Source organism: Talpa europaea (assembly GCF_964194135.1).
Source record: "Talpa europaea genome assembly, chromosome: 2".
Classification (NCBI taxonomy): domain Eukaryota; kingdom Metazoa; phylum Chordata; class Mammalia; order Eulipotyphla; family Talpidae; genus Talpa; species Talpa europaea.
In genome coordinates, this window is record NC_140068.1 from 119,895,733 (window position 1) to 119,923,117 (window position 27,385).

A 27,385-nucleotide genomic window follows, 5' to 3' on the forward strand; every position below is an offset into this window, starting at 1 on the left:
AGAGGCCCACATAGTAAGACCTCCGTAATGGATCATGGCTTTTAGCAGTAATGTAAGCAAAACACCCAAAAGCAATAATTAATATATATATGCGTGTGTTACACTAGTTTATAACACTGTATAAATTTTTGGAGTACAGCTTCACACCTATTAAAATGTGTAATTCCACACCACACACACCAACAGAGTTCTAATGAGCCTCCACTAACAGGCTTCCCCAACACCCCCCCCCCCCCCCCAGGATCAGGTCCTCCTGCCAATTTGTGTCTGTGCAAGCATGGACTTCTTTCTTTTCATATGTGTGCGTGTGTGTGTGTGTGTGTGTGCCCTCACCCCACTGAAAGGAGGACTCTGGTGAAGTTTTTCTTAGAGGTGACCCAAGAACCCCCATCTGTGACCCCAACACCTCTCCCAAGGAAACAACGAAAGTCTGAGAAACTGTCATCCAGGCAAACTGGATGGGATTATTGGGCATAAAATGGACATTAGCAAAAACGAATTAAAGTATGGCGTTTAGTTATTATGTCAACATTGCTGCATTAGTGGTAAAAAAAAAAAAATCTGTACTCATGTAGGATGTTAACAAAAGGGAAATGGTGTGGGATAAACAAGACGTGTACTGCCTTTGCAACTTTTCTGTAAATCGAACAGTATTCTTTAAATGTTATTTTTTAAAATACTCTCAATATTTAATAGGTTATATAAAGAAAAATTTTTTTCTTTTCCAGTTTTCCCAGGTATCACCGTCCAGGGACTGGAGAGAGGGGTTCTGGGAGAAAAGCTGGAAACCTCACACACAGGGCAGGCTCCGGAGTCTCCTCTCCTCTGAGCCCTGCTGCTCTGACTCCTCACAGAGCATCTCACCCCCAGGTCGCCACCCTCCAGCATCCCCAGCTGTGCCCACCTCAGCCCCCGCCCCGTCCTGGCAGTGCCACCAAATCCGGAGCAGCGCGGCAGCGCCCCCGTGTGGCCACAGGGCTGAGCACAGGAGCCCAGAGCCGCCCTTTCTCCTGCTCAGCCAGGCCCTCCCCAGGCTCCCTGGGCCCCCAGCGGCAGGACAGGGATCTGCACACCAGGGGGCGCCCAAGTCTGTGTCAGGTCAGAAGTCCCCAAATTTTCTTAGTCCTGTGGACAAAGGACAAAAGCAGGTTTCCAGGTCATTACAGCTGATAACCAGACTATGGGCTGATCCCCAAATATAGAGGTTCCTTCAGTCTCGGATGGATCCTTGGACTCCAGAGTCTCTGTACTTTGTTTCTGCTTCTGCTTCCAGGGAATTAACATTCAATTCTACCCAGGAGCCCAGGGCCTCGCCCAAGAAAAGGACAAGCTTCCAGGAAAACACCAAGACCCGGGGCCAACCACCATCCACGTCTTGCAGCAGGGGGGAGCAGGAGTGATCAGAGCCGGGGAGAGACCCGGGGAGCTGGTGGTGGTGTGTGGTGGATCATTGGTGGAAGGGCCGCACCTAAGAGGAACAATAACTATAGAAAGATGACCCACGCTGTAAGGAAATAAATAAATAAATATACATCTTTTAAAAATTTTCCATCCGTGAATGAGGGGAGGTTGAGGAGAGCCCCCAGGGCATGACTAGGAAGACAGGGAGGCTCCTGGAAATGGAGCAGAGGATGAAAATGGGGACTAGGGGATGGGGCCCAAAAGGAGTGGTAGGGGCACCAGGAAGGGTGGGGCCAGGAAGGGGCAGCATCGGGGACACTGTGAGGGGAAGGTCTGTGTGGGAGATGCGACTCTGGCTGGGGCTGGGAGAGTCTCTGTCTCCCCTGGTGGGACTGCAGAGGGGCTGGAGCTGTAACTGATTAGGGAATCACTTAGGTTCTGGGCCTTTCCTGTCAGTGCAGGGCTGGTGTGACTCAAACACGCACACTCAGGCTGATGAAGGAGAGAGAGGAGGAGAGGACAGATGGTTAGGAGGAGGCCCCCATTTCCTGAGCCTCAACATCCTCCCCAACTCCCCAATGCTGGGGTGGCAGGGAGATTCCTGCAATGAAGAGGAGGTGATTGGGGAATTAAGAGGAGAAAGGCCTGTGCTGCCCTGGAGGGCCATCTATGGGGAATGATTCTGGGGCTCCAAGGCCCCACTCCCTGCTAGCAGGTTAGAGTCAGCCCTGCTCACAGCTCCAGGCTGCTGACAGCCCCTCTGTGCCGTGACCCTGCAGACACCGCTCTGGGGATAGTATAAAGAAAACAAAACAGCAAAATTAAATGGGAATCTGAAAACAGTAGAACTGATTTTTAAAAATCACATATTTTGAAGGACACTTCAGAGGACGTGGATTCCTTGTCTGACAGCTCATTGCAATCAGGACCTTGACAGTCACGTGAGCTACTCTGGCCTCTACTGTTTCTTGTGAGAAAACAGCCACTGATCACTTTATCGCCTGAATATTTTACTGGTTTGTACCAAGTCTCTTCCTCTTTTGCACCTAAAACAAAGATCTGGCGTCTCCACAGTCTCTGAGGGGGAGGCGGCAGGAGGGGCCTCCCTCAGAGTCTCCAGCTCTGGGTCCCACGAGGCTGCGATGGGGACGAGATGTTGGCGGATCTGAATGGCCGTGATCAGCGTAGAAGGACCTGCCTCAGAGCTCATGCATGTGGCTCCTGGAGAAAACCCTCAGGTCCTTGTCCTGTGGGCGTCCCCTTAGCTGAGGGTCCACCGTGTGCAGGGAGTCACCCCAGAGAGGGACCAGGAGGGGAGCCCGGGCGGGAAGTCTCAGCCCCTGTGAGCCTGACTCTGTGACGTGGTGCGTTCCTTCTGCTTCATTCTCCTCACTTGGAAGAGACACACTCACGGGGGGCACTGTCTCCCCTCCTGTGTATCCCAGAACTGGTGGAGAATTGAAAACCAACACAGTAGACCTTCTGGACACTCATTATTTCCATTCTGCCCACATGAAAAATAAGCTGCCTCCCACCCAAGGCCCCTAAAGTCTCTCCCATCACAGAAGGAGCGTGATGTCAGCATCTCATCGCGTGACTCAGGACCACGCAAAGGAGGCGCCTTGACAGCTTCTGTCCAGTGAAACCGTCTGTGCTCAGCTCCTCATGGGCTCAGGCAGTTCCCTGCCCCACAAGCCCTTGATGAGGATACTGTGGAGGACATACACAGGGCAACTTGTAGACCCTATTTGTTATGTTTTTAAAGCAAATTTATTGAGATATAACTTTTTTTAAAAAGATTTCTTTCTTTATTTATTTATACAAGCACTGGGTACAGTGAGAAGTGCAGGAGGGTGAGAGAATTCACCAGAGCCAGATCAGATTGCAGAACAGGCAGACTGATGAAGTACACTGCTGAGGGGAGCAGCGGGCGGCTGGAGAGGTCTGCACGCCATGTGGGACACTCCTCCGGTGGCCGGGGAGCAGCCAGAGATCGAACCGATGCTGCAGAGGCTGCGGGCAGCCTTGCAATCCAGCGCTCAACCGCTGCGCCACCGGGGAGGCCCTACCACACATTTCTTGCCTGGATTTGACTAAAGACAAAAGCACAGTAGTAAGTCATCATGTCATCACCCTTCATGGAAATGAATTGAACTCACCAAAGAGAAAGACACAGAGTGACTGGTTGTACCAAAAAACAAAACCCAATTTTATGCTGTCTCCAGGAGACTGGATCAAAACAGCCCCACTGCGGGAGACAGGAATAGGCCAGGATGCTTGAGGAACTGCCCAGTGTGGACAGTTCACACCCCCACTGCTGCAGAAACCAAGACAGGATGAGGATCCTGCAGGCGTGATTGTATTTTTTTTTTTATATTCTTCTTTTTTTTTATTTTTTAACTTCACTTTTCACTTGTAAAGACTATTTGTTTTCCCCCACCCCCTCAGGTGTAGTCCCCATAGAGTTTCCTTCTCCAAGGCACCCGTGCACCATCATCTCAGTCTCCTATCTCCTCCCTCCCTCTGGTCCTCTGCACACTGGGGATCAGAGAGAGACTGAGACAGGGACACAGAGGAATGGGGCAGGGACAGAGAGGCCGAGAATGACAGGGACACACACAGAGAGTGAGATGAGGACAGACCAGGAGGGGGAGAGAGAACATCAGAGGGACATACAGAAAGAGAAAGGGAGAGTCAGCCAGTGAGGACAGGGAAGGAGACAGAAGAGGCCTCGCTGGCATCAGTCACTGTTGGAGTGGACACCCCCTGCCTTGGGTGGCCTCGTCCCAATCAGAACCCAGTCACAAGTCGATACAACCTCCAGGCAGGTGGGCAGGTATGTGAGCCGGGAGGTGGCCCTGAGAAGTCTGTGGCTGGCACATGTGCACTGTCTGTGGCCCTGGCAGCTTTACTGGGCCTGCAAGGCCCTGTAGGGCATGGCCAGAGAGGAGCAGGGCTGACAGGCACACTGGGTGGGAGGACAGGCACCCCGGGTGGGAGATGTCTCTGCCCCCAGCAGGGCTGGCCAGGCCTGGGTGAGGCGTGTGCAGGTGCCCTCCCCTGGGTGGGACCCTCCAAGTGCTGTGAGCCTGACACCAGCCTCCCCTCCAAGGGCAGCAGAGAGGAGTGGCCCACTCCCCAGGGAGAGGCTCCACACTCTGGAGCTCCTCTGGGCCCATGGGAGACAGGAGCCTGGAGTTGCCGATGCTGCAAGGCCTGCTCCCTGGCAGGGAGGATGAGCCAGGTCAGCAGCCAGAGACCTGGGTCCCCAGGTTGTCCCTGGCTGCATGGCTCCATCCAAGGTCTCTGGGAGGCTGTGCTGCTGTCAGTGTTGTGAGATGAGCCTGGTATGGAGGGCCAACAGGAAGTGGCCCAGGTAGCCATGTGGCGGGCCGGGGGGGATCGGGGGGGGGGGCATCTGTCTGAGCAGGAAGTCCAGGGAAGGGGACCCAGGAAGTGACATCACCTCCGCGAGATGACAGGGCACACATGACCTCGGAACCCTGGTCCCCAGGCAGTTGGTTCTGAACCAAACCTGACCCAGCTCACTTGCCTGGTGGGCCTGGACCCGGCCCCACGTTTTCTTGCTGTTTGCCCAGGTCTCCCCGCAGTGGACCCAAAAAAGGTCCACGAAACTCGTGTCACACTCTGCCGAAAGGCATGAGGAGCCTGTGCGTACGCCTCGGACCAGCACCAGCACTGCCCCTGAGGTAACTAGGGGGGCCCTGGGGACAGGTCAGACCACGCCAGGGCTCTGATGCCCCCACCCCTCCCTTCCCCCTGTGAGTGCAGGTGTGCGTGCGGTGAGAGTGAGTGTGTGCCTGCTCAAGGAAGGAGGGTCTGGCCCACCCAGGTGTCTGCTCATGTCTACACCAGAACCAGCCTGGCTGGTGGTGGGACCCAAACCATCATGGCTGCTCCCTCTTGCCCCAGCTGGTTGCTACCCAGCAGGTGTGTCTGTTTACTCCCAGGAGGTCTTTTGTATCCAGGAAGGTGAAGAGATCCAGAGAGTGCAATTCCCCGACTGTCCTCCCACAGCCCAGTGTGGGATCTGTCCCAGCACAGAGCCCAGGTTGAAGTGCACCTGCAACTTTGAGATTGGGGCACATGTCCAAAGGAACTGGCTGCAGTACCCGAAATCCCTGGAGGAGCCGTCCGAGGGTGAGTGGCCCAGGCTGGTGCATGGGCCCGGCTGGGCGGGGTAGGGTCAGGTGGCCCTTGGAGGAGACCACACGGGCTAGATTTGGACCACGAGCAGTCTGACCTGGCATCTGCAACTGCCTCATTTGAGGAACAGAATCCCAAGGGCCCCCTATTTTAGGCTGGTCCCTGCTCAGGGCTCCAGCATGTGGTCTGTTTGAAAAGGCAAGTGGCAATCTGGCGTGTGGCTGATGGCCTGTCCTCTCGCATCTCTAGCCGCTTCTCAAGGAGCACAGTCGGGCTCCCCTGCAGCCCATGGGACAGGCCAGAGCCCAGCCAAGTTGCTGATTGGAGAGAAGCAGACACAGGGGTTGTCTCTGCTTGTGCTGCAGGATCCCTGCAGGGGCTGGTTCCCCAGGCAGGGCTGCTGCTGCCTTCGCACGCTCACTTGAACCTGCAGAAAGTTGGCCAGAGGTGGCTTCCTCCCACAGGTGTGGTTCGAGCTCAGGACGCTCTTGCATAGGCTGCATTCTCCTGGCCAGGGCCTGGCTGTCCCAGCAGGGGTGGAGTGAGCTCAGCACTGTCCCCATGGGGTGCAGCATCCTGGTCATTGTCTGGTTCCTCCTGCAGCACTCCTCTTATCTCAAAATCCTCAAAGAAGTCTTTGGGATCCTGCGCCAGTCTTGGCTTCCCCAGAAGGGGTGGGGTGTGAACTGCTCACACTGGGCATCTCCTGAAGCATCCTGGCCTCTACTGTCTCCCGCGGTGGGGCTGGTGTAAACACACCACTGCCAGCATGCCCTGCTGGGGCCTGGCTAGGGCCTGGCTCCCCACAAACAGGTGGTGTGTGCTTATGCCCAGCAGGTTGTCCCACAGGTTGCAGGTCCTGGACTGGTTTCCCCAGCAGGGCTGGTATTAGCTCAGCAGCCTGGGGACATCCTGCTGGAATCTGGAGAGTTTCAGGCTATGTAGGGGTTTAGTGAGCTCAGAGTGCCCAGGAACAGCTACAGTACCCTGGGCATTGTCTGTCTGACCCAGCAGGCCTGCTGGGCTCTCCTGTTCGTCTGGAACAACATATGCAGAGGGTGCTCACCTGATGCCATTCCTCCAGGGTCCCATCCCCTGACCCCTGTCCTGCCTGCCCACCTCTGGTGCTGACTAAGCACCGCTGACCCCAAACCTCTCCTCACCCACCTCTCTAGCCACATGTCCTCGTTTAACTTCTACTATCCCTCCACCCACTGACACCTGGCCCTCCTCTTGTAATTCAAAAATCTTTGTTTCCTAATTGATTTCACGTTTTTTTCATTTTATTTCCTCCAGGGTTTCTTGTTCATTATAGAAATACTAATAAAGTTTGTTTTGTATCACCCAAATTTTTTCGCTCCTTTTGCGTCCATTTCTGTCATAGTGCTGGCCTCCTTCTTGCTATGGCCTTTGCAGAAGATCTACAACTAGTGTAAACCCTTTAGCCAAACCACTCACTGCCCAGGCCCCTCAGGCCCTGATTCCTTCACATGTCTGCTGAGAACATGCCTTCACATGTTCTCACCTCTGTTCTGAATTCTACCTGGGTGTTTTACAGAGAAGGAATCAAATAAGTGGTGACCTGGGATCTTCCCAAGTACACAAGAGAGGTAGCACACATGGTAGGTATAATGCAAATTTGGTTTGTTGGGCCTCCCTGGTGTCCCAGGGGTGAAGTCTCAGCGCTGCCACCACTGAGGCCTGAATCTAGCCCAGCTTAGGGATCTGACCCTCCTAGGGCTCAGCAGACTTCTCCTATCTCACCAGATGCTCCCCTTAGCAGTGTATTTCAGTAAATCTACCTGTTCTGCTTCCCACTCTGTCTCTGCTGAATCCTCTTATCCCTATGCCAAAAGAAAAAAAAAATTGGGGATATTGAATTTTAGTTAAACAGTAGGGTTTTGTAAATGAGTAATATCTATCAAATCAGCCATAGGTCATTACATAAGTATAATCAAGAAATCATTGTTAATGTCTATATCAGTCCATGTTAGGACATCCATTTATAAGAACATATGTTTTAGGAGGAAGATATTAAGATTAGAGATGTAATGGGATATCCAGGGCTACAATTTCATTAAATAGCCTCACCCAGGAGCACCCAATGAGACAGTGAGGAGTGGCAAGAGTTGCAGGCAGTGCCCTGATGACTTAATTTGAATGGTGGCAATGTTGACCTCCCTCCGTTACGGCTATAAAATAGACTCCTGGCAGTGGTTTGTGACTTTCTGAATGATTCAGTGCTGAGAAGGAGCAAGATGAGAAGATGAACGTCAAAGGAAGTTAGGAAATGAGGCATTTTTGTCCATGGGAGTGGACACAGGGTTTAAGACCTTTGTGTCTCATGTTAGTTCTCACCTCAGAGAGCACCTACCACAGATCATGTCCCCTTTGTGTGGATAACACTCAGCCTCTCTCGTTGGTCACCCCAGGGCTTATTCAACAGTCCCTGAAAGTCATAGAAATCGAGATCAAGGGCGATTTGATCATACCTGAGTCCAGTAGCATGAGTTTTTTCTCATCATGGGAGATTCATCAGTCACTGTCACTCACGAATGCCCAGATTTCCAGTCAAAGAAATCACAGTCAAGCTCTTGCAGTGATAATATCACTTAAGTAGACCAGACAGCTACATGGTAACAGGTGGATTTCTTCACTCAGTTTACCCTGTTATGGAGAGTGATTTGTTCTCAAGAATTGACATCCATTCTGGATGTAAGATTCCCTTCCCTGACTGCCAGCATCTCCTTTCAAGAGCCAACAGATTGCCTGATTCACCAGCATAGAGCCTATATAAGATTGCCTCTGATAAGGGGCACATTTTATGGTGAAATAAGTATGACATTGGCAGCATGTCTGCAGGAATCACTGATTCTACCACACAGCATGTCACCTGGAAGTTGACAGCATAATTGAAGGAGGAGAGACATGAAAAACTTTTAACATTTTATCTTGGGCAAAACACTCTGAGATGGTGGAAGGCAGCTTTCAACATGTGTTATACACATTGAAGTAATGGCCAATATATAATCTGTGTTCCAATATTGAGAAAGCATGGATCCTGCAACTAAGAGGTGAAGAAGGATCAGCCACTCTCACCATTACTCCTAATGATGCACTGGAGGAATTTATACTTCTCACCCCACACCTTTACCCTATTAGTCTAGAGGCTCTCCAGGGACGTGAGGTGGGAGGTTGGGAGCCATATTTGTACCAGCAAGGTTCTGCTGGATTTGATGTTACATCTACTGCCTAAGCATTTATATTCCTTGAGCCAGTGAGCCACAATGAACTCTATTGTTATTGTTTTCAGAATAATTGACCCTGATTACTATGAGGAGCTAGGGTTGCTGCTGCACAATGTAATAAGTAATGAGCACGTGTAGAAACTCTGGAGAACTGGGGCTTCTTGCCAAGTAGAAATACAAAGAGGCCATGCAGCAACCATGTCCTGATGGGGGTGAGGGACTCAGCCTCCCACTCTGCAGGGATGAAGAATGTAGGTTTGCTCCAGGGGGAGGGGAATCTGGAATGGCTGTGTGGGAAAGAGACAAAGCACATTAATAATGGTGTTGTGACCACATGCATCTGTGGAGGCTTGGCCCATTAACTGATCTTTTGTAGAGCTTGTCACTGGCCACCACATCAAAGACCCTGTGACTGACTGGACTCCACAGAGCCCATGAAAAGATCTGAGTGGTGTAAGGAGTAGACTGTATTGGACATTTCTCAGACCTCATGTCTTCTATCCCTTCCGTTCACCTTTTTACTGCTATAGTTTATTGTATCATAGTAAGCAGTTTCATGCAGGTATCAACTTCCACCACCTTAGTCCAGTTGCACCTTATTTGTCAGGGAGATTGAACCCCAGTTGCCCATGGCAGTACCCAGGTCAGTAAAGCTCCCTGGTATCAACTTTTCTTCCACTCCCTGCTTTATGTTTCCTGTTCCCATGGTAATGAACCCAAATAAACTATTCGCATGCAAAATCTCAAGTTTTTGTTCTAGCTAAGATATGTGTGTTACTTGGGGAAAATGGAGATGGGGATTAAGCTGCTGAGATGGGTGTAGAAAGGTATCCACAGGAAAATTATCATTTATGCTAAATGCTGTTTATTAAAAACACATAGATATGTAAAGAGATGCATGCAAAAATGTCACCAAAATATTAATGTTTATTATTATGGTAAGATGACAAGATATTTTTTATTACATTTTTATATTTCAGAAGTTTCATATTTTATAAATGGTTTGAGTTGTTCACAATGAATGTGTGATATTTACATAATATAATTAGAGAAACACAGTAAAAATGTGAGCACAAATAATGAGACAAGGTGGGATTTCTCACTTTAGACATCTACACATAAAAGTCATTTATGCTAAATGCAACCCCTTCCCTATAGAAGTAAATAGAAGTTTTACCTTGTCAAAAGAAGTGTCAAGGCATGAGCAGAGCCCACTAGTTGCATAGCAAGGGCTGGACTTCAGTCTGAGCTCCACTGGAACCTCTTGCTATCCTCACACACCATCCTCCAACCTTGCTGAAATCACATAACTCCAACTCCCACTTGGAGAAAAAGAAAAAAAATGTCCTAAACTCTCAGGCATTTGGTATTGCCTCAAAATTCTCACTTATGAGAGATAACAAGAGGAATTAAATTGGCTGATGTGTTCCAAAGGCTGATTTGAGCCCTATGAGGAATGAAGCCGTTTATTCAGAATTTTCTTTCCGTCACTATCCCGCCCTCTGATCCACAGTTTCAAGTCTTTCATTTATAATTGTCCTTAATATAGTTTGGTTCAGTTACTAACCAGAACGTGCAGTGAGAAGGAATTGAGACAGTGTTTTTGAGAGGTGGGGAAAGTGATTGAAGCTCTTTTATGAATTAGGATTTGAATTTTGGAAAATATAGGCTACTTTCTATTTCTTTTTAAAGATTTATTTATTTATATAAGAACTGGAGTATAGTCAGAGGCTTGGGAGGGTGAAAGAAATCACCAGAGACAGAGCAGGGAGAAGAACAGGCAGACAGACAGAAGACACTCCTGAGGGGAGCAGCGGGAGAGGCAGGAGAGGTCTGCCGTGCCATGTGGGTTTCTCCCTGGGCGGCCGGGAATGGAACCCACACTGCAGAGGCTGCGGACAGCTTCACAGTGCAGTGCTCCGCCCGCTGCACCACCAGGGAGGCCCACAACTTTCTATTTCAAAGAGTCGGTTATCACACCCCTCACAGAGGAAATCTACAGGGTGAAGATTCTAAGTATGAAGGATTTTGAAATGTGTACTGGAATGAAGAAGGTTGGGGAAATCCGTTCCAAAATCATCAGGTGACAGCAGCTTCAAATATTAGTAAATCCTGACTTGAGAATTGAAGAAAATTTCCCACTGGGAAAAAAAAAAAGGAATGAAAGTTGATACCTGGCACTTGATTCTACAATCCAGAAGAAAGAAAAGGCAAACTTCTTGCAAACATCAGTTTAGGGACTGAAACACACCAGAGGCTTCATTTTTCAACATCACGATGGATGTTTTTACCACCCAGTGGCGATTAAATAAACTTATGAACACTCTTTTAAGTTCAATATTCTCTATTGGAAACCATAACTTATAAGTCAACCTGTCAGGTCATCCCCAAACTCCGGGTTTTCCTTAAACCTCAGGTTCTCACCATCCCCCATTCCACATGGCTCCTTAGAGGGAGCAAAGAATAAAGTTTTGCCTTACCCTAGGCCTTAGCCTTCCTTTACCTTGTCAATAAGTTGTTCTCAAGACATGGTCCTGTTTTGAGAAGGCAGTGGGTGGGGTGTTCTGTGCTCGGGTGCCTGAATGTCTTAGGATGCCTGTCTTCAGGATAAATGCCAGGTTAGGGATGAGCTAGCCACCCGGATGGTGGAGCTTCGATTTTCGTAATATTTTAATGTTATTTAGATATCCAAGCACTCCAGGAAGCTTCTACGGAGCAGGAAATGTCCTCTTGGGGAGACAATTAAGACACAGAACCTCACTCTGGATGCAGCTCCCCCTTGTGTGCACAGCCCTGTCCCTCTGGGTGCTCCAGGAGAAGCTGGGGAGACCTAATTATATTTCAAGATCCTTCCCACAAAGGCCCTAGGAGCCCTCAGGATCAAGCACTCCCTGTGCTGGGTCCCAAGCTGTCTGCACATGTGCTCGGAGGCTCATTCCCTGTATAATCCCCAGGAGGGAAGACTTGGCAGGGCAGGTCTCCCTCCCCCGTGACGTGAGTCCTCTGCTCACTAGAGGAGGCAGCAGAGGCCCCTGAGGAGACACTCGGGGACTCTCCTTGGGCCGGGCTGTGAGGGAAGGGCCTGCATGGACACCACCACCTTTCCCTGACACTTTCCCTCCAGGGAGGAATTTTTTAAATTTGACTTATCAATAGTAGGACGGCCTGGGCTGGTAGTGAGGCAGCTGTCACTAGGATGACCCAACCTCACTCTGGATGTTTCCAGTGGATGTGACCACACTGAGTTCCCAGACTCCTCAGCTCAGAGACCCTTCCTCACTGCAGCTGCCACAGCAGGGGGGCCCTGGCCTGGTCAGAGCCCTGCATCCCCCGCTGTGTTTCCTGGGCTGGGCTGTTGAGTCTCACTCCCCACAGTCATGAATTGCTCTGGGATCATGATATCTGGCAACTTCCAGGGTGTCATGGGTTAAACTGAATAATCCGTGTTTGTCTTATTTTCATTTTTGGCTTTTTTTCCTTTTTTTTTTTTTGTTTGCATCATGAAAACTCAATTCCACACTTTCTCCCTCTCCCAGGTTTTTTTCTGATTGCACAGCACTGTTACAGCAACAACAAAAATAAAAGAGCATTTATAGTAAAAAATCTTCCTTCTAATCACTTGCGAATACAATAATAATACTTACCTTTCTGTGCTCTCCTCCAGTGTGGCCATGAATACAAGGGGATTCATCCTGAACACTATAGTGGGGAGGGAGGTGCGGGATCCAGCCTGGGTTTATCTGAGATCCTCTCCCTGCTGCACATGGAGGGGTACCTGGGGAGTTGGGGGAGCCCAGAATGAGAAAGAAACCTAAGTTCACCCACCTAACGTTACACCTTCCTCCAGGAGCTGAGGGAGACCCTGCTCCATCTCTCCCTCCCTTCCTGGACTGTGGACGAGGCTCAGCTCAGGAACTGGGGTGACCTGGGCTAATCCTGCCCCTGGACCAGGCCAGCAGGACACACACTCCTCCCTCCCCCTGTGTGGCTCCCTCCTGCTCTGCTCTAGAGAGAAAGTAGCTGCAGCCCATGGTGCTCCCTGACTCTGAGGCCAGTGGGTTTTCCATGGTGACTCCAAAGGAGAAAGAAATTGGGGTTTGGGGGAGGGAGCTGTCAGGGTGAAGGTGCCACCATATTGTAGGCGGGGCCTGGAGGAGGGTCCTGCCTAGCTCCTTACACCTCAAGCCAACCTGAGGTATTTCTAAACCTCCTCCTCTTCAGAGGAGGATGCTTTTTCAGTCCTGCTCAAAGCTGCTTCTCCGTGGAACTGTATTTACTGTTGTTCTGACACTCTTTACTCTGTGTGTAATTTGAATTAATTTATTCTGGGGCTTGATGTTAATTGACTTCCCATCATCTTATGTTGTGTATCCTCTCATTCCTGTTACACACACACACACACACTCTCACTCCCCTCTGCTTGGGAACCAGATCCTCTTTCAGCACTGGAGTTACTCTGACCCTCTGTCTCTGGTTCCCCTCAGAGCCGCCCTCTCTGCAGTGTCTCTACTCAGCGGTGTCTGAGCAGCCCCAGGAGTCCCTGCACCTCCTGCCTCTGACCTTGTGGGAAACCAGCCCCTCACCCTGCATGACAGTGAGGAGGCGAAGGCAAAGTCCTGAGGCCGGTGATTGACAGAGAAGACAAGTTACTTTTTTTCTTTTGCTTAATAACTTTTCTTTTTTCCCCTCATTGTATTATTGAGTTGAGGTAACACTGGTTTACACACTGCATGTGTGCAGAGGCCCAGGGTCACCCTCTTCAGATGTTCATTATCACTTCCCACCCACCTAAGGGCATCCATAGTCCTCTACCACAGTCCATTGGGCCCTCTTCCTACCTTGTTTCCTGCTCTTACCCCCACCCCATAGCTTCAGTTTTGCACTCATATTTCAAGAGTTTGTTTTGGTTTAGTCTCATCTGTGCCTGCTTTGTCTCCTTATATTCCACGTATGAATGAAATCATCCAGTATTTAACTTTCTCTTTCAAACTTTTTCACGTAGCATAAACCCATCCACATCTGTCCATGTTGCAAATTCAATATTTCTTCTTTTTCACAGCTGGGTAGTATTCCACTGGGTATAAAGCTCGTGTTCTTTATCCCCTCCACTGCCGTTGGGCACTTAGGTTGTCTCCATTGCTTGGTTATGGTGGACAGTGCTGCAGTGACCATAGGAGGCGCATATTCCTCGGAATTAGTGTTTTACCTTCTTTGGGTAAATGCCAAGGAATGGAATCCCTGACCAGGTGACGGGTCTATTTTTAATATTTTGAGGAACCTTCGTTTGTTCTCCACAGGGGCAGGACTGTACCCATGCGCTATCCATAGAAAAGGGAGGTTCCAGGTGTCCTGCCCCGCCCAAGGAAAGGTGGGGCTGAGCAGGGATGAGAAGCTAAGGAAGAGGAGGAAGACGTGGAGCAAGATGGGGAGAGAAGACTGGAGGAGGCGCATGGAGCAGAGAGACATTCGAAGAAGAAGCCACTCTTGCTCCTCAGGCTTGGACTTGTGCCAGGGAGTTGGGGACATGGAAAGAGACACGTGAAAGAGACAAAGACGTGCATGAGAGACTCAAGGGGAGGCTGACAATGGCCGCTGTTATCTTGTTGTGGATTTTGACTTTGCTCTTTTCCTTCCAGACATACCTGGCCCCTCCTGCACCCTTCCCATGGGTCTCTACCAGTAGGTGCCTTAGACTTGTGGCAGGACTTCGGGCCTCAGTGGGCCTGCTTTGGGCAAGCCTGTTTGGCTGGGCCTTACCCATGAGGGGACGGGTAACTTTGGGTGCTTCACTTGGGAACTATTCTAACTATATTCTTTCTCTTCTCTTTTGCTATTGCACACTAATTCTCCATTGCACGCTAATTTGTATTAATTTTCTTTTCTAATGAAGGTGTTATGCATTAGAGTATGTTTTGTCTTTATGCAGCTGATGACACAACTCATGTCAAGTGCGCAGGTTTGAGGGGCCAGGGAACCCCTCATTCTGCTGGCTAACAGGACCAGTCTCCATTCTGACCCACCATGTACCAGAGTTCCTTTTCCTCCACACCCTTCAGTGGGTCATTCTCACAAGTGTAAGGTGGTACGTGGGTAACACTGCCTTAGTCTGGCATTGAAGTTTAACACCATCAGTGATGAGTCAGGTGGACATGATGAGCACTGATGATGGTCCTGCACCCCTGGGGTCTGCTTCCCTAAACCCAGAGTCCCAATGAAAAAAAAAAAAAAAAAACCTAAGTTGAGGGACTATAGTCCTGAGCAGTGCTCCTTGATGGAGGCTAAGAGTAGAAAATTTAGGGTGGAGGGGTCACATGACCAGAAACTAGAGGTGGGGGTAGAAGTGGTTATTAGCACAGTTATTAAACCAACTATAGAAATGAAAATCGCTTCGGGCCAACTGCCATAGCAAGTATCAGATGCTACAGGAAGTATAAGGAGGCGCAGACCAGAGCTGGGATGTGGGGATGGAGCCATTGCAGAGACTCGCTGCTCCTGACCAATCAGCCCAGTCACACCATAGAAGTAATTAATTTAACAACAGATGACAATTGCAGAAAGGAAGGAGCCCTCCCAACTAGAACACTACCTCAGTGCCCTTTCTGCCCCGGGAAGACGCAGCTCTGCTCCCAAGGCTCCGCCTGGTGCCTGCAGGCTTCTCCTCACACACCCGCCCTCTCCAGGGGCAGCTCCTGCCTGCTGGTGTCTGCACAAGCATCGTCTTCTTCTTTCTGTGTGTGTGTGTGTGTGTGTGTGTCTGTGTCTCTGTGTGTGTGTGTGCCCACACGCCACTGAAAGGAGGACTCTGGTGACGCTTTTCTTAGAGGTGACCCAAGAACCCTCATCTGTGACCCCAACACCTCTCCCAAACATCACTCCTCACCAGTGTCAATGTTATAAAAACAAGGAAAGTCTGAGAAACTGTCATCCAGGCAAACTGGATAGGATTATGGAGCATCAAATGGACAGTAGCAAAAGATGGCATTTAGTAATTATGTCAACATAGCTGCATTAGTTGTAAAAAAATAAAAGTATTCATGTAGGATGTTAACAAAATGGAAATGGTGTGGGATAAACAAGACCTGTACTGCCTTTGCAACTTTTCTATAAATCTAACAGTATTCTTTAAATGTCATTTTTAAAGATCAATTTATTTTTTCATAAAGATTTATTTATGCATACAAGAACTGGGGTGCAGGCCAGAAATGTGGAGGTGAGAGGATTCACCAGAGATAGGGTGGGGAGCAGAACAGGCAGATGTACTGAAATGCACTGCTGAGGGGAGGAGCGGGCGAGACAGGAGAGGTCTGACGTGCCATATGGGCAGCTCCCTGGCTGGGGATCAAACTCACGCCGTAGTGGCTGCGGAGAGCTTCATAGTGCTGTGTCTTAGCTCCTTGAGCCGCCAGGGAGGTCCTAAATATTATTTTTTTAAATGCCCTCAATATTGAATAGGCTGTAGAAGAAAAAAATTTTCTCTTTTCCAGTTCTCCCAGGTATCACCGTCCAGGGACTGGAGAGAGGAGTTCTGGGGAGAAAAGACGGAAACTTCACACACAGGGCAGGCTCTGGAGTCTCCTCTCCTCTGAGCCCTGCTGCTCTGACTCCTCACAGAGCATCTCACCCCCAGGACGCCGCCCTCCAGGACCCCCAACTCTGGCCACCTCAGCCCCCGCCCTGTCCTGGCGGCGCCACCAAATCCGGAGCAGCGCGGCAGCGCCCCCGTGTGGCCACAGGGCTGAGCACAGGAGCCCAGAGCCGCCCTTTCTCCTGCTCAGCCAGGCCCTCCCCAGGCTCTCTGGGCCCCTAGCGGCAGGACAGGGATCTGCACACCAGGGGGCGCCCAAGTCTGCGTCAGTTTCAGTGTCCTTATTTTTTGTCTGCAGTGGTCTCCAGGGCATAATTGGTTCCTAGGTTCTGGGCAAATCCCCAAATATATAGATTGCCTCAGTCTCTTGGTATGAAAACTTAGATTCCAGGGTCCCTGTAATTTGTTTCTGCCTCTGCTTCCAAGGATGAAAGCCCCCCCTCCTGGGAATCACCTGACATTCTCCATACTTTGGATGAGGGGAGGGCCTAGGAGATCCCCCAGGGCACTGGCTAGGAAGATGGGGAGGCTCCTGGAAAATAGAGCAGAGGATGGAAATGGGGACTTTAGGGGACAGAGGTGGAAAGAGGTGCAGGGGGAGCCAGAGAGGACCGGGCAGGGACACTGAGGGGAAAGGTCTGTGTGGGCGACATAGGCTCTCACTGGGGAGCTGGAGCGTCTGTCTCCCCTGGGGGGATGCAGCAGTGCTGGCCTGTAACTGCCCAGGGAACTGCGCACATCTGGGGCCTTGCCTGTCCTTGCAGGGCTGGTGTCACCCATACATATGCACATGCTGGTGAGAGGACTGTAACAGGGGTTCCCCAGGGGAGGATCTGGGTTCGTGCCCCACCCAAGAAGCTGAGCAGGGAGAGGAAGCTTGAGAGGAGGCTGAGGAGGGAGGAAGCAGGATGGAACCAGAAGGAGACCTGGGGGAGGCACATGGGACAGAGACACGTGAAGAAGCTGCACTTGCTTCTTGGCCTTGGACTGGGTGACACAGACATGGGTGAGAAATCCATGAGGAGGTGACAATGGCAGCTTCTATCTTGATTTTGCTCTTTTCCTTCCAGACTTGTCGGCCCTGTCCCCCCTTTTCTATGGGTCCCGCCAGGAGGTGCTTTAGACTGTGACAGGCTTTCAGGCCCTGCTTGGGCCAACCCTGTTTGGCTGAACATTTACCCACAAGGGGATGGTGACTTTGGTGCTTGATTTGGAAACTTTATTCTTTCATTTGTCTTTGTTGCACACTAACTGTATTAAAAATCCTTTCCATTAAAGGTCTTACATGTTTTGTCTTGATGCTGCGGGTGGCAAGGAGATGGGGGAGATAAATAGTTAAGGGGAGTCCCCTTCCTCATCCGGAACATCCCCATTCAGTTCCCCAATGCTGGGGTGTCTGGGAGATTCAGGGAGCCAAGAGAAGGGCAGAGCAAGGCCTGTGCCGCACTGGAGGACCAGCCCTTGGGACTGATTCTGGGGCTCCAGGGCCCCACTCCCTGCAGGTGGGTCAGAGTCAACCCTGCTCATAGCCCCAGGCTGCTGACAGTCCCTCTGTGCCGTGATCCTGCAGACACCGCTCTGGGGATAGTGTGAAAAATAAATGAATAGCAACATTACATGGAATCTTAAAACACTAGGAATAATTTTTTAAAAGCAGGTTTATTTTGAAGGACACTTCAGGGGACGTGGAATCCTTGTCTGACAGCTCATTGCTATCAGGAACTTGACTGTCACGTGACTTACTCAGTCTCCACTATTTCTTGTAAGAAAACAACCACTGATCACTTTATTGCCTTAATTTTTTTTTAATAGTTTATACCAATCACTTCATCCTTTGCACCTTAAACAAAGATCTGGCAACTCACACAGTCTCTGAGGGGGAGGCAGCAGGAGGGGCCTCGCTCAGAGGCTCCTGCTCTGGGTCTCAGAAGGCTGCGATGGGGATGAAATGTTGGTGGATCTGAAGGGCTGTGATCAGCGTGGAAGGATCTTCCCCTCCCCAGCCCTGGGCAGCCAGAGCCCACTCTCTGCCTCTGGGGACAGGCCTGGGAACTTCTCTCTAAATACACTCCTGGTGACTCTTATGGCACAGACTTGCAGTCAGGCATTTGGGGTCCCCAAGCCCAATGCATGCTGTTGCCCAGGAACATACTCCACAGGGTGCTGGGGTCACAGAGAACCACGTGACCCCGCCCTGGAGGTCCTGCAGCCTGGGGTGTGTGAGGAGAGAAGGGCTGCAGTAGCTGCCTCAAAGGGGGCCAACGCAGAGCCAGGGAAGGGGACATGGGAGCTGGGTCTCAAAGCCAGAGGTGGGCACAGGAACAGAAGTGGCTCAGGGAGCTGACTGAAGGCCGGCTACATACCTCAGCAGTTACTTTCTCTGTGTCACCTCGGGGATTCCTCCCCAGCACTCTGTGAATTGGGAATTGATACTATCCTGACACCCCTCCCCCACATTCCCCTTCAGAAACAAGGACATGGAGCCTGAGGGGTTATGGCAGTGTCCAGGTCTGAACCCCAGCTGCCTGGCTAATGTCTGGGCCTCTCGCCTGACACCATCCTGCAAACTGACCAGGGGACCTATGAGGCAGTGACCCTGGAGCCCTCACCACCCTCTCCAGATACCACACATTTCTGGGCTGGATTTGACTAAAGACAAAAGGGCAGTAGTAAGTCATCATGTCATCACCCTTCATGGAAATGAATTGAACTCACCAAAGAGAAAGACACAGAGTGACTGGTTGTACCAAAAAATAAAACCCAACTTTATGCTGTCTCCAGGAGACTGGATCAAAACAGTTCTTGGGAAAAACACAAGAAAATGGGGCACACCAAAAATTGCAGGGGCTGCCATATAAGATAAAATAAGCTTCCAGAAAAAAAGGTAACAAAAGACAGAGATGAACATCATACGATTAAGGAATCCTACATCAGGAAGACATAACACTCATCAATACACATGCACCAAACAAAGGAGCAGCAAAATACATAAGGCAACTATTAACACATCTGAAAACAGATATTGGCAGCAACACAACAGTGGTAAAGAAATTCAACACTCCACTTTCATCAAGGACACATCACCCTACAGAACTCCGGGAAACTATAACTTTAAGTGAGAAATTAGACCATCCAGGCTGAATAGATATTTATAGGGTGCTATACTCCAAAAAGCTAAATAATATTCTTGTCAGGTGCACCTTGAATAGCCTCCAGAATACATCACTTGTTGGGTCATCTAACAAGTGTCATAAATTCATGATGACTGAAATCATACAAGTATCTCTCTGATCACAATGGTATCAAACTCAAATCAACCATAAAAAGAAACCAGGGGGAAAAATAACATGTGAAGATTGAACGACACACTACCAAATCACTCTTGGGTTAAGAAGGAAAGCAACCAAGAAACTTAAAAATACCTTGAGACAAATGACAACCTATCAGTGGGCACAGCACAAGCAGCACTAAGAGGGGAATATAGAGCAATACAGGCCACACGTAGAGTCAAGACAGAGCTCAGGTAAAGAATCTAAACAGCTAGAAAGAACAAATGAAACCAAGAGACAGTAGAAGGAAAAAAATATTAAAGCAGAAATAAATGACGGAGAAATCAAAGACAGACAAAAAAAATCAAAGAAACCAAAATATGGTTCTTTGAAAAAAATAAACAAAACAGCAAATATTTTACTACACTTTCAAAGAGGAATAAAGGAAAAAAAAAACTAATAGAATAAAAAACAAAGGGGGAGAAGTTACAACAGACACATTAGGATACAAAAGATCATAATACCAAGTATCTATATGTCATAATACCAAATATCTATATGTCAATAAATTGAATGACCTCAAATGACCTAGAAGAAAGTGACAAATTCTTACAAGGATACAACCTTCTGAGACTGAGTCAGGAAGATTCAGAACAAAGCAACTACAAGCAAAGTCACTAAAACATGAATCAAAAGTTTCCTGAAAATAAAAGTCCAGGAGCAGACATTTTCAGTGACTTCTACAAACTCTTTAAAGATGAACTAACACCTGACTGCTCAACTCTTCAAAAAAACAGAGGAAGAGGGAATGCTGCCATCACATCTCATGAGCCCAACATTCCCCTGATACCAAAAGCAGAGAAGGACATCACACAAAAAGAAAGCTATAGACTAATCCCTGATGAACATAGATGCAAACATCCTCAACAAGACCTTAGCAAACCAAATTCAATCACACATGAAAAAGGATCACACATCATGACAGAGTGGGGTTTATCTCAGCAACACAAGGATGGGTCAACATTTGAAAAAATCAATTAGATTTCTGCTCACACCAGTAAAAATGTCTATTATCAAAAGTCAAGAAATAAATTCTGTGAGGAACAAGGGTTAAAGGACCCTTGTGCACTATTGGTTGGATGTAACTGGTGCAGCCATTTGGGAGAACAATATGGTGGTTCTCAAAAAAATAAAAAAGAATTGCAATATGATCCAGTATTTCCACCTCTGGATATTGACCTGATGAATAAGAAAACACTTATTCAAAACGAGACAGGGCCCCTATTTTCATTGCAGTGCTATTTACAATTGCCAAAATAGGGAACAACCCAAGTTCTAAAGAACAGATGAATGGATTAACAAAATGTGATTTACATATATCATACAAACACATAATGGAATGGTACTCAGATACTGCAAAAAGAAGAAATCTCGCCATTTTCAACAATGTGGATAGAATTTCAGGGAATTATGCTATGTCAAATTGAGAAAGACAGATACCATAGGATTCGACTCATTTGTGGAATATGAAGGGAAAAAAGCAATCAACAACCACAACAAAATGGCAATCACCAGAGGGGACGGAGGGCGGAGGGAATATCTTGGTGAAAGATTGTGATTGGACTTTTGCTAGAGGGTATGTGTGAAATATACAGTTGCCTGCTGAGAAGCTCTACACCTCACATCTATGCAGTGTGTAAATTAATGTTACCTCAATTGAAAAAAGAAGAAAAAGCTTCACCCAGCCTGCTCCCCAGTCAGAGCCCTCCACCTAATGAGGCCTGGGAAGATAGGACAGGACTGTGCTGTCCTCCGGAGCCCCCTGCACCTCCAAGGAGCCACTTCTCACCTGTGCTGCCCCAGCTTGGCCTGAGCCCCCTCTCTCTCACCTGGAGACACATTCTAGAGTCTTCAGCCACCTGGGAGCTGAACCAGGCCCTGGTCTGCTTACAGCGTTGAATAATTTCTCTCTCTCTCTCTCTTTTTTTTTTTTTTAAGATTTATTTATACAAGAACCGGGGTGCAGGCCAGATGTGCGGGAAGGTGAGAGGATTCACCATGGACAGAGTGGGGAACAGAACAGGCAGACTGACTGAAACACACTGCTGAGGGGAGCAGCGGGCAAGACAGGAGAGGTCTGTCTTGCCACTGCAGAGGCTGCGGACAGCTTCACAGCACTGCTCTCAACTGCCTGCACCACCAGCGATGCCCTAATTTCTCATTTTTACAACCATTTCCTGCTCGCTGCTGTGCTTTTCTTCTGTCACCTTCTTCACATAACTGTGATCTCTTTCCTTCAAAGGAAGAATGCCCCTCCAATTCTACCCCACAATGTAAATTATTGTCCACAGTTGAAGTCAAAGAAGAGGTGAATGTCTGCTTGGTGAGCTGAGCCATTAATGAGTGGCCTTAAGATTTGAAGACATGAAAATCACCACCATGAATGGAAACTGAATGGCTTCATCAACACTATCCCCAGGGCCTCAGGGATCAACCCTTGATCCACACTTACCTGCAACCTGAGTGTAGCTTCCTCCTTGTCTTCCTGTGGGAAGAATCATCATGTGAGACAAGGGAGGAGTCAGCCCACGCAGTCTTAAAGGAATCTTCTAATCCTGGAATACTGTGACTAAAGACCCAGGTCAGGACTGGGAAAAATGCAGAAAGGAGGTGAGGGGGGACTGGACCAAATGCCCTCTGGGCAACACACATGTGTGGATGGTACTTCCCGTTAACCAGGCAGGGCAAGTTCTCCCTGGGACATGAAAGCCCCCAGTGGACAAGATCCCCCACTCCCTTCCCTACCTGAGTGCTTCTTCCTCCACATCACAGCTGCAGCCACCACAGCTCCAGTGAGCACAGCTCCAAGGAGAACCAGGCCAGCAATGATGCCTGCGGTGGGGATGGAGGGCTGAGGAGGGGGCACTGTAAGGGAAGGGATGGGGAGACCCCAGTCTTTAGTCTGACCCTTAGAAGTTCTCAGAGGGCTCCTGATTCTCCTGAGAATAGGCTCAGTGCCCAAGTCCCCCTAGTTACCCTATCTCAAGATAAGGGGCTCCAGCAGCCCCTCATGCTGCACATGACACATGTATCTCTGCTCCTCTGCAGAAGGCACCACCACAGCCGCCCACTTCCAGTAGGTTCCATCCCTCAAGCCTGGTCTCCACCAGCTTCATGTCCTGGGCCAGGTCAGGGTAGTGTTCACATGGTAGAAACCCAGGGCCCAGCACCTCAGGTTGATGTCATGCTCAGAGATGGGGTGCTGGGTCACATGTGCCCTTTGGGGGCCTGAGTGGGAAGAATCAGTCATTTTATGGTTTCTATTTCCTCTATGGTCACTGAAGCAGCCTCATGATCATCCTCAGAATGGACAGGAAAACATGCTTGGAGGGAGGAAGCACAAACCCCAGAAACCAGCCTGATCTGAGAGTCTGGGATAGCAGGTGAGAGCCCAGGGTGGGATGCAGGTCTCTAAGCATTTTGTTGCTGACTTGGGTGGAGGGTGATGACACAGACAGGCGGGAGTGAGATCTCCAAAAATGCTCTCTGACCAAAAAACAAGATCTCAAGAGAGAAACTCATTGTTCCTAAGATGGCTGCTGGTGAAAAGGGTCCTGTGCAGAGTGATTTCAGGGATGGTCTCCCCTCTTTCTCAGGAGAAACTGGATTCCTTAACTGTCCTTCAGAAACAATAGGACCCTCAGGGCCAGTCTCTATACAGGGCTTGAAAACTTGAGAGACAGTTCTCTCTCTGACCAGAAGGGGCGCTTTTCTGACCATTCAGTGTTCCCCGTGGGGTGTGAGCCTCAGGGACATCAAAGGCCCCAAAGCCCCTCTTACCACTGAGCTGCAGCGCCTCCTTCCCCATCTCCAGGAGACTTGGGATCCACTCCAAATACCTCTCCAAGGGGGTGAAGATGCAGGCATTTGAGGATGCCCTTTAAGAGACAGGCCAGCTGGCTGACTGCCCAACCTTGTAGATAAGAGTGCTGAGGCCCTGGCCATGCATCTTAAAAGGGAAAGAGCTGTGAGTAAACAAACTTGTTAATTATGCCTGCATGGGAGTGTTCATTGTGTTACAGGATAAGGAGAGGAGCACCCCAGGCCCTGCAAACCTGTCTGCTCTAAATAGGCTCTGCCATCCACTGCATCAACACAAAACATGTAAGACTGTAATGGGAAGGAACTTGAATACAAATAGTAAACAATACAGAAAAGACAAAGAATATAGTTTCTAAATCAAGCACCCATGTTACCCATCCCCTTGTGGGTAAAAGACCACACGAATGGTCTTTTGGGCCAGAGCAAGGCCCGAAAGCCTGCCACAAATCTAAAGCATCTTTTAGTGGGAACCCACAGAAAAGGATCAGAAATAACCAGACAAGCTTGGGAGAAAAAGAGCAAATTCAAAATCAAGATAAAAGCTGCCATTGTCACCTTCCCACGGGTCTCTCACCAACATCAGTTTCAGCACCAAAAGGTAAGCATAGTTTCTTCACGTGTCTCTCTGTTCCATGTGCCCCCTCCAGGTCTCCTTATGGCTCCATCCTGCTTCCTTCCTTCCTCAGTCTCCTCTGCAGCTTCTTGTCTTCTCTTTAGCTCCACCCTCCTTTGAGTGGGTAAGGGAACCTGGAACTTCCCCTTTCCCTGGGCAGCAGCCTGTTACAATTGCACCAAGACTGGAAATTCTGCTGGAATCTTTATTATATTCATTTGCTCAATAATATATGTTCTCATCACTCTCTTGCATATTGGTTGGGTCTTGTGCTTATGTGTGATTTTTTTAAAGTAATATATTGTTCTACTAAGTTATAAAGATCTTCAGTATTCATTACACTGGAATCAAATTATTTAAAAAAAATTTTTTTCTCTTAATTTTTCACCACAAATCCCAAAAGTAAAAGTAGTACTGGAAGTTGTGAAGTTAGTGAAAGATGGAGGAGAGCAATGGAAAAAGACTGGAAAGGAGATGGCCCAAGACCAGAAACCTGGCTCACACAAAGAGTAGGGGGTAGAAGGGATTAACACAGCCATTGACACAGATAGAGAAACCAAGATCCTTAGTCTCCAAAGCCTAGATTACAAAGCAGAAAATCCAAGCAGGTATGAGACTGCTGTCTAGAGCACTGGCCCAAGGATAAAGATATGGAGATTGAGCCCTTTGTAGACTCTCCTGTCCCTTTCAGATTCTGCATAGTTGTCCAACATCAACAACTAACCAGAAGGCTCAAGAGGAGTGACCCCTCCCAAACAGAAAAAGACTATGTCAGTGCAGTCTCTGCACAGGCTGGGGGCAGCAATCCCTCTGCCCACCTGTGACTATGCAGGTGCATCTTTTCGCCAACTCTCTTCTCTGCAGGGCAGCAGCCTCCTGCCTGCCTGTGACCTGCATCATGCCTGCACTTCTCTTCATTGACCTCCCTCAGTGGAGGCAGCTCTCCTCAAGGCCACCTGCCTGCAACCATGCAGGCCTCTCTCAGCAAACCTGCCCCTTTCGGGAGGCAGATCTTCCTGCCCGCTTGTGTCTATGCAAGTGTCCTTTACTCTTCTGTCCCTTGTCTAATAAATCTGCTCTTTAAATATAACTAATGTCTTGTGGAGAAACTCACCTGGGGAATTCTTCGTGTGTTGCTGAAACAGGAACTCTGGTGAAACCTTTCCCAGAGTGAACCCCAGGACCCCGCACTCCAAACCCACTGACTCCAAAAACTCCATCATTAGCATACCATAGGTTATTAATATTCTTTTTAAAAAAAATTATTTATGCATACAAGAACTGGGGTACAGGCCAGAGGTGTGGCGGGTGAGAGGATTCATCAAAGACAGAGTGGGGAGCAGAACAGGAAGAACTACAGAAATACATTGCTGAGGGGAGCAGCAGGTGAGACAGGGGAGGACTGCTGTGCCATGTGGGTTGCTCCATGGCCATGGATTGAACTGGTGCTGCTGCAGCTACAGGTCACTTCATTGTGCTGATGCTTAACCCCTTGCGCCACCAGGGAGGCCCCAGGTTATTTATATTCTAAAGTAAAGAAGCAATAACATCTTTTAAAAAGGTTTTATTCTAGTAAAGTAAATGTTTAAAGCTATAACCCACCTAAAAAAAAATTATACATGGGATCCGTAATAATTTGTGAGACTGTACAGAGTTTCTGAAAGAAAAATGTTTGAGACTTGCGGACCCAGTCCCTGGGCCTGGACTCAGGGACACGGTGTGGCAAAGGTCTCGGAGCAGGAGAGGAGGGGGCGGCAAAGTCCCAGGTCTCGGGGTGTGGCTGTCAGGGTCTCAGTCCCCAGTGCAGTGTGCAGGGCTGGAAGGTGACTGCTGGGGGTTTGCCCTCTTCCCTTGGTTCCACTTCTGGGCTCACAGCCTGGGCGGGTCCTACTTCCTGGATACTGGTGACTCACCCCAGGGCTCACTCCCCATTGCCTGGAGGGCTCCAGAGCAGCCAATCAGCAGCCCCGCGGCTCCCGTTCCAAAGCCCTCACCCGCCCGCCGGGACTCCGCCTCCCCAGCCCGGGTGGAGGCGCGTCCTGGGGGATGGGGGGCGCAGCCCTCCTGCTCCTGCTCGCGGGGGCCGCGGCCCCGAGGGAGACCCGGGCGGGTGAGTGCGGGTCGGGAGGGGACAGGGCGCTCCCAGAGGCGGGAGCGAGGGCGTGAGCGAGGGTGGGAAAGGCGCGACCTCGCCGCCGCCCTAGTTGTCCCCCCACCTCGGCCCCGCCCCGTCCTGGCCCCTTTCCGTCCCCCCGAGACCCCAGCCTCCTCTGGCCCCCCGAGACCCGGCCATTTTCGTCCCGCAGCCGCTTTTCACTCTCACTTTCTGTCTCGTGGGCGCCCCCTGGGACTCGAGCCCCCGAAGGGGAAAAGAATAGCCCGGGTCTCCCCTCCCGCCCCCAGGCCCCCACTCCCTGAGGCTTTTCTACACCACGTTGGCCCGGCCCGGCCTCGGGGAGCCCCGCTACATCGCCGTGGGCTACGTGGACGACACGCAGTTCGGGCGGTTCGACAGCGACTCTCTGGGCCAGAGTGCGGAGCCGCGGGCGCCCTGGGCGGGGCAGGTGGAGCAGGAGGAGCCAGAGGACTGGGACAAGGAGACGCGGCACCAAAGGGACAACACACGGTGGTCCCGAGCGCACCTGGACGCCCTGCGCGGCCTCTACAACCAGAGCGAGACCGGTGAGCTGGCGCGGGTCCGGGCCGGGTCAGCACCCCCATCCCCACGGACGGGGGTCGCTCAGGGTCTCCCCCTCCAGGCTTCCCTGCAACCTGCCCGGGAACAGCCGCGGGGCTTTCACTCCTTTTCATTCTGTTTAGTTTATTCCCGGCGGGAGGGGATGCGTGCAGGGTGACGAGAGGTGACACGGGGCAGGGACAGGGTCTCACACCCTCCAGGAGATGTTTGGCTGCGACGTGGGGCCCGACGGGCGCCTCCTCAGTGGGTATGTGCAGTTCGCCTACGAAGGCGCGGATTACCTGGCCCTGAACGAGGACCTGCGCTCCTGGACCCCTGCGGACACGGCCGCTCAGATCACCCGGCGCCAGTGGGAGGCCCGGGGTGAGGCTGAGAAGATCAGGAACTTTGTGGAGGGCAGGTGCCTGAGGTGGCTGCTCAGATTCCTGGCGCACGGGAAGGAGACTCTGCAGCGCACAGGTAAGAGGGGCCTGGAGGCCTCCCGGTCCCCCCCTGCCTGGAGTCACTGCGGGAAATGAGTCC

General features: G+C 50.0%; 1 protein-coding gene across 1 annotated transcript in view; it reads left to right on the plus strand.

Moving 5' to 3' along the window:
- The window catches only part of LOC311167660 (class I histocompatibility antigen, Gogo-A*0401 alpha chain-like), a gene marked incomplete at both ends in the record, with an annotated part of 140,340 nt that overhangs the window by 104,669 nt on the left and 8,286 nt on the right, over window positions 1-27,385 (plus strand). Inside the window, 2 exons of the mRNA XM_084228722.1 lie at window positions 26,569-26,847; window positions 27,047-27,322. Coding sequence (XP_084084848.1) covers window positions 26,569-26,847; window positions 27,047-27,322 — 555 coding nt within the window. The remainder of the gene's footprint in view (window positions 1-26,568; window positions 26,848-27,046; window positions 27,323-27,385) is intronic.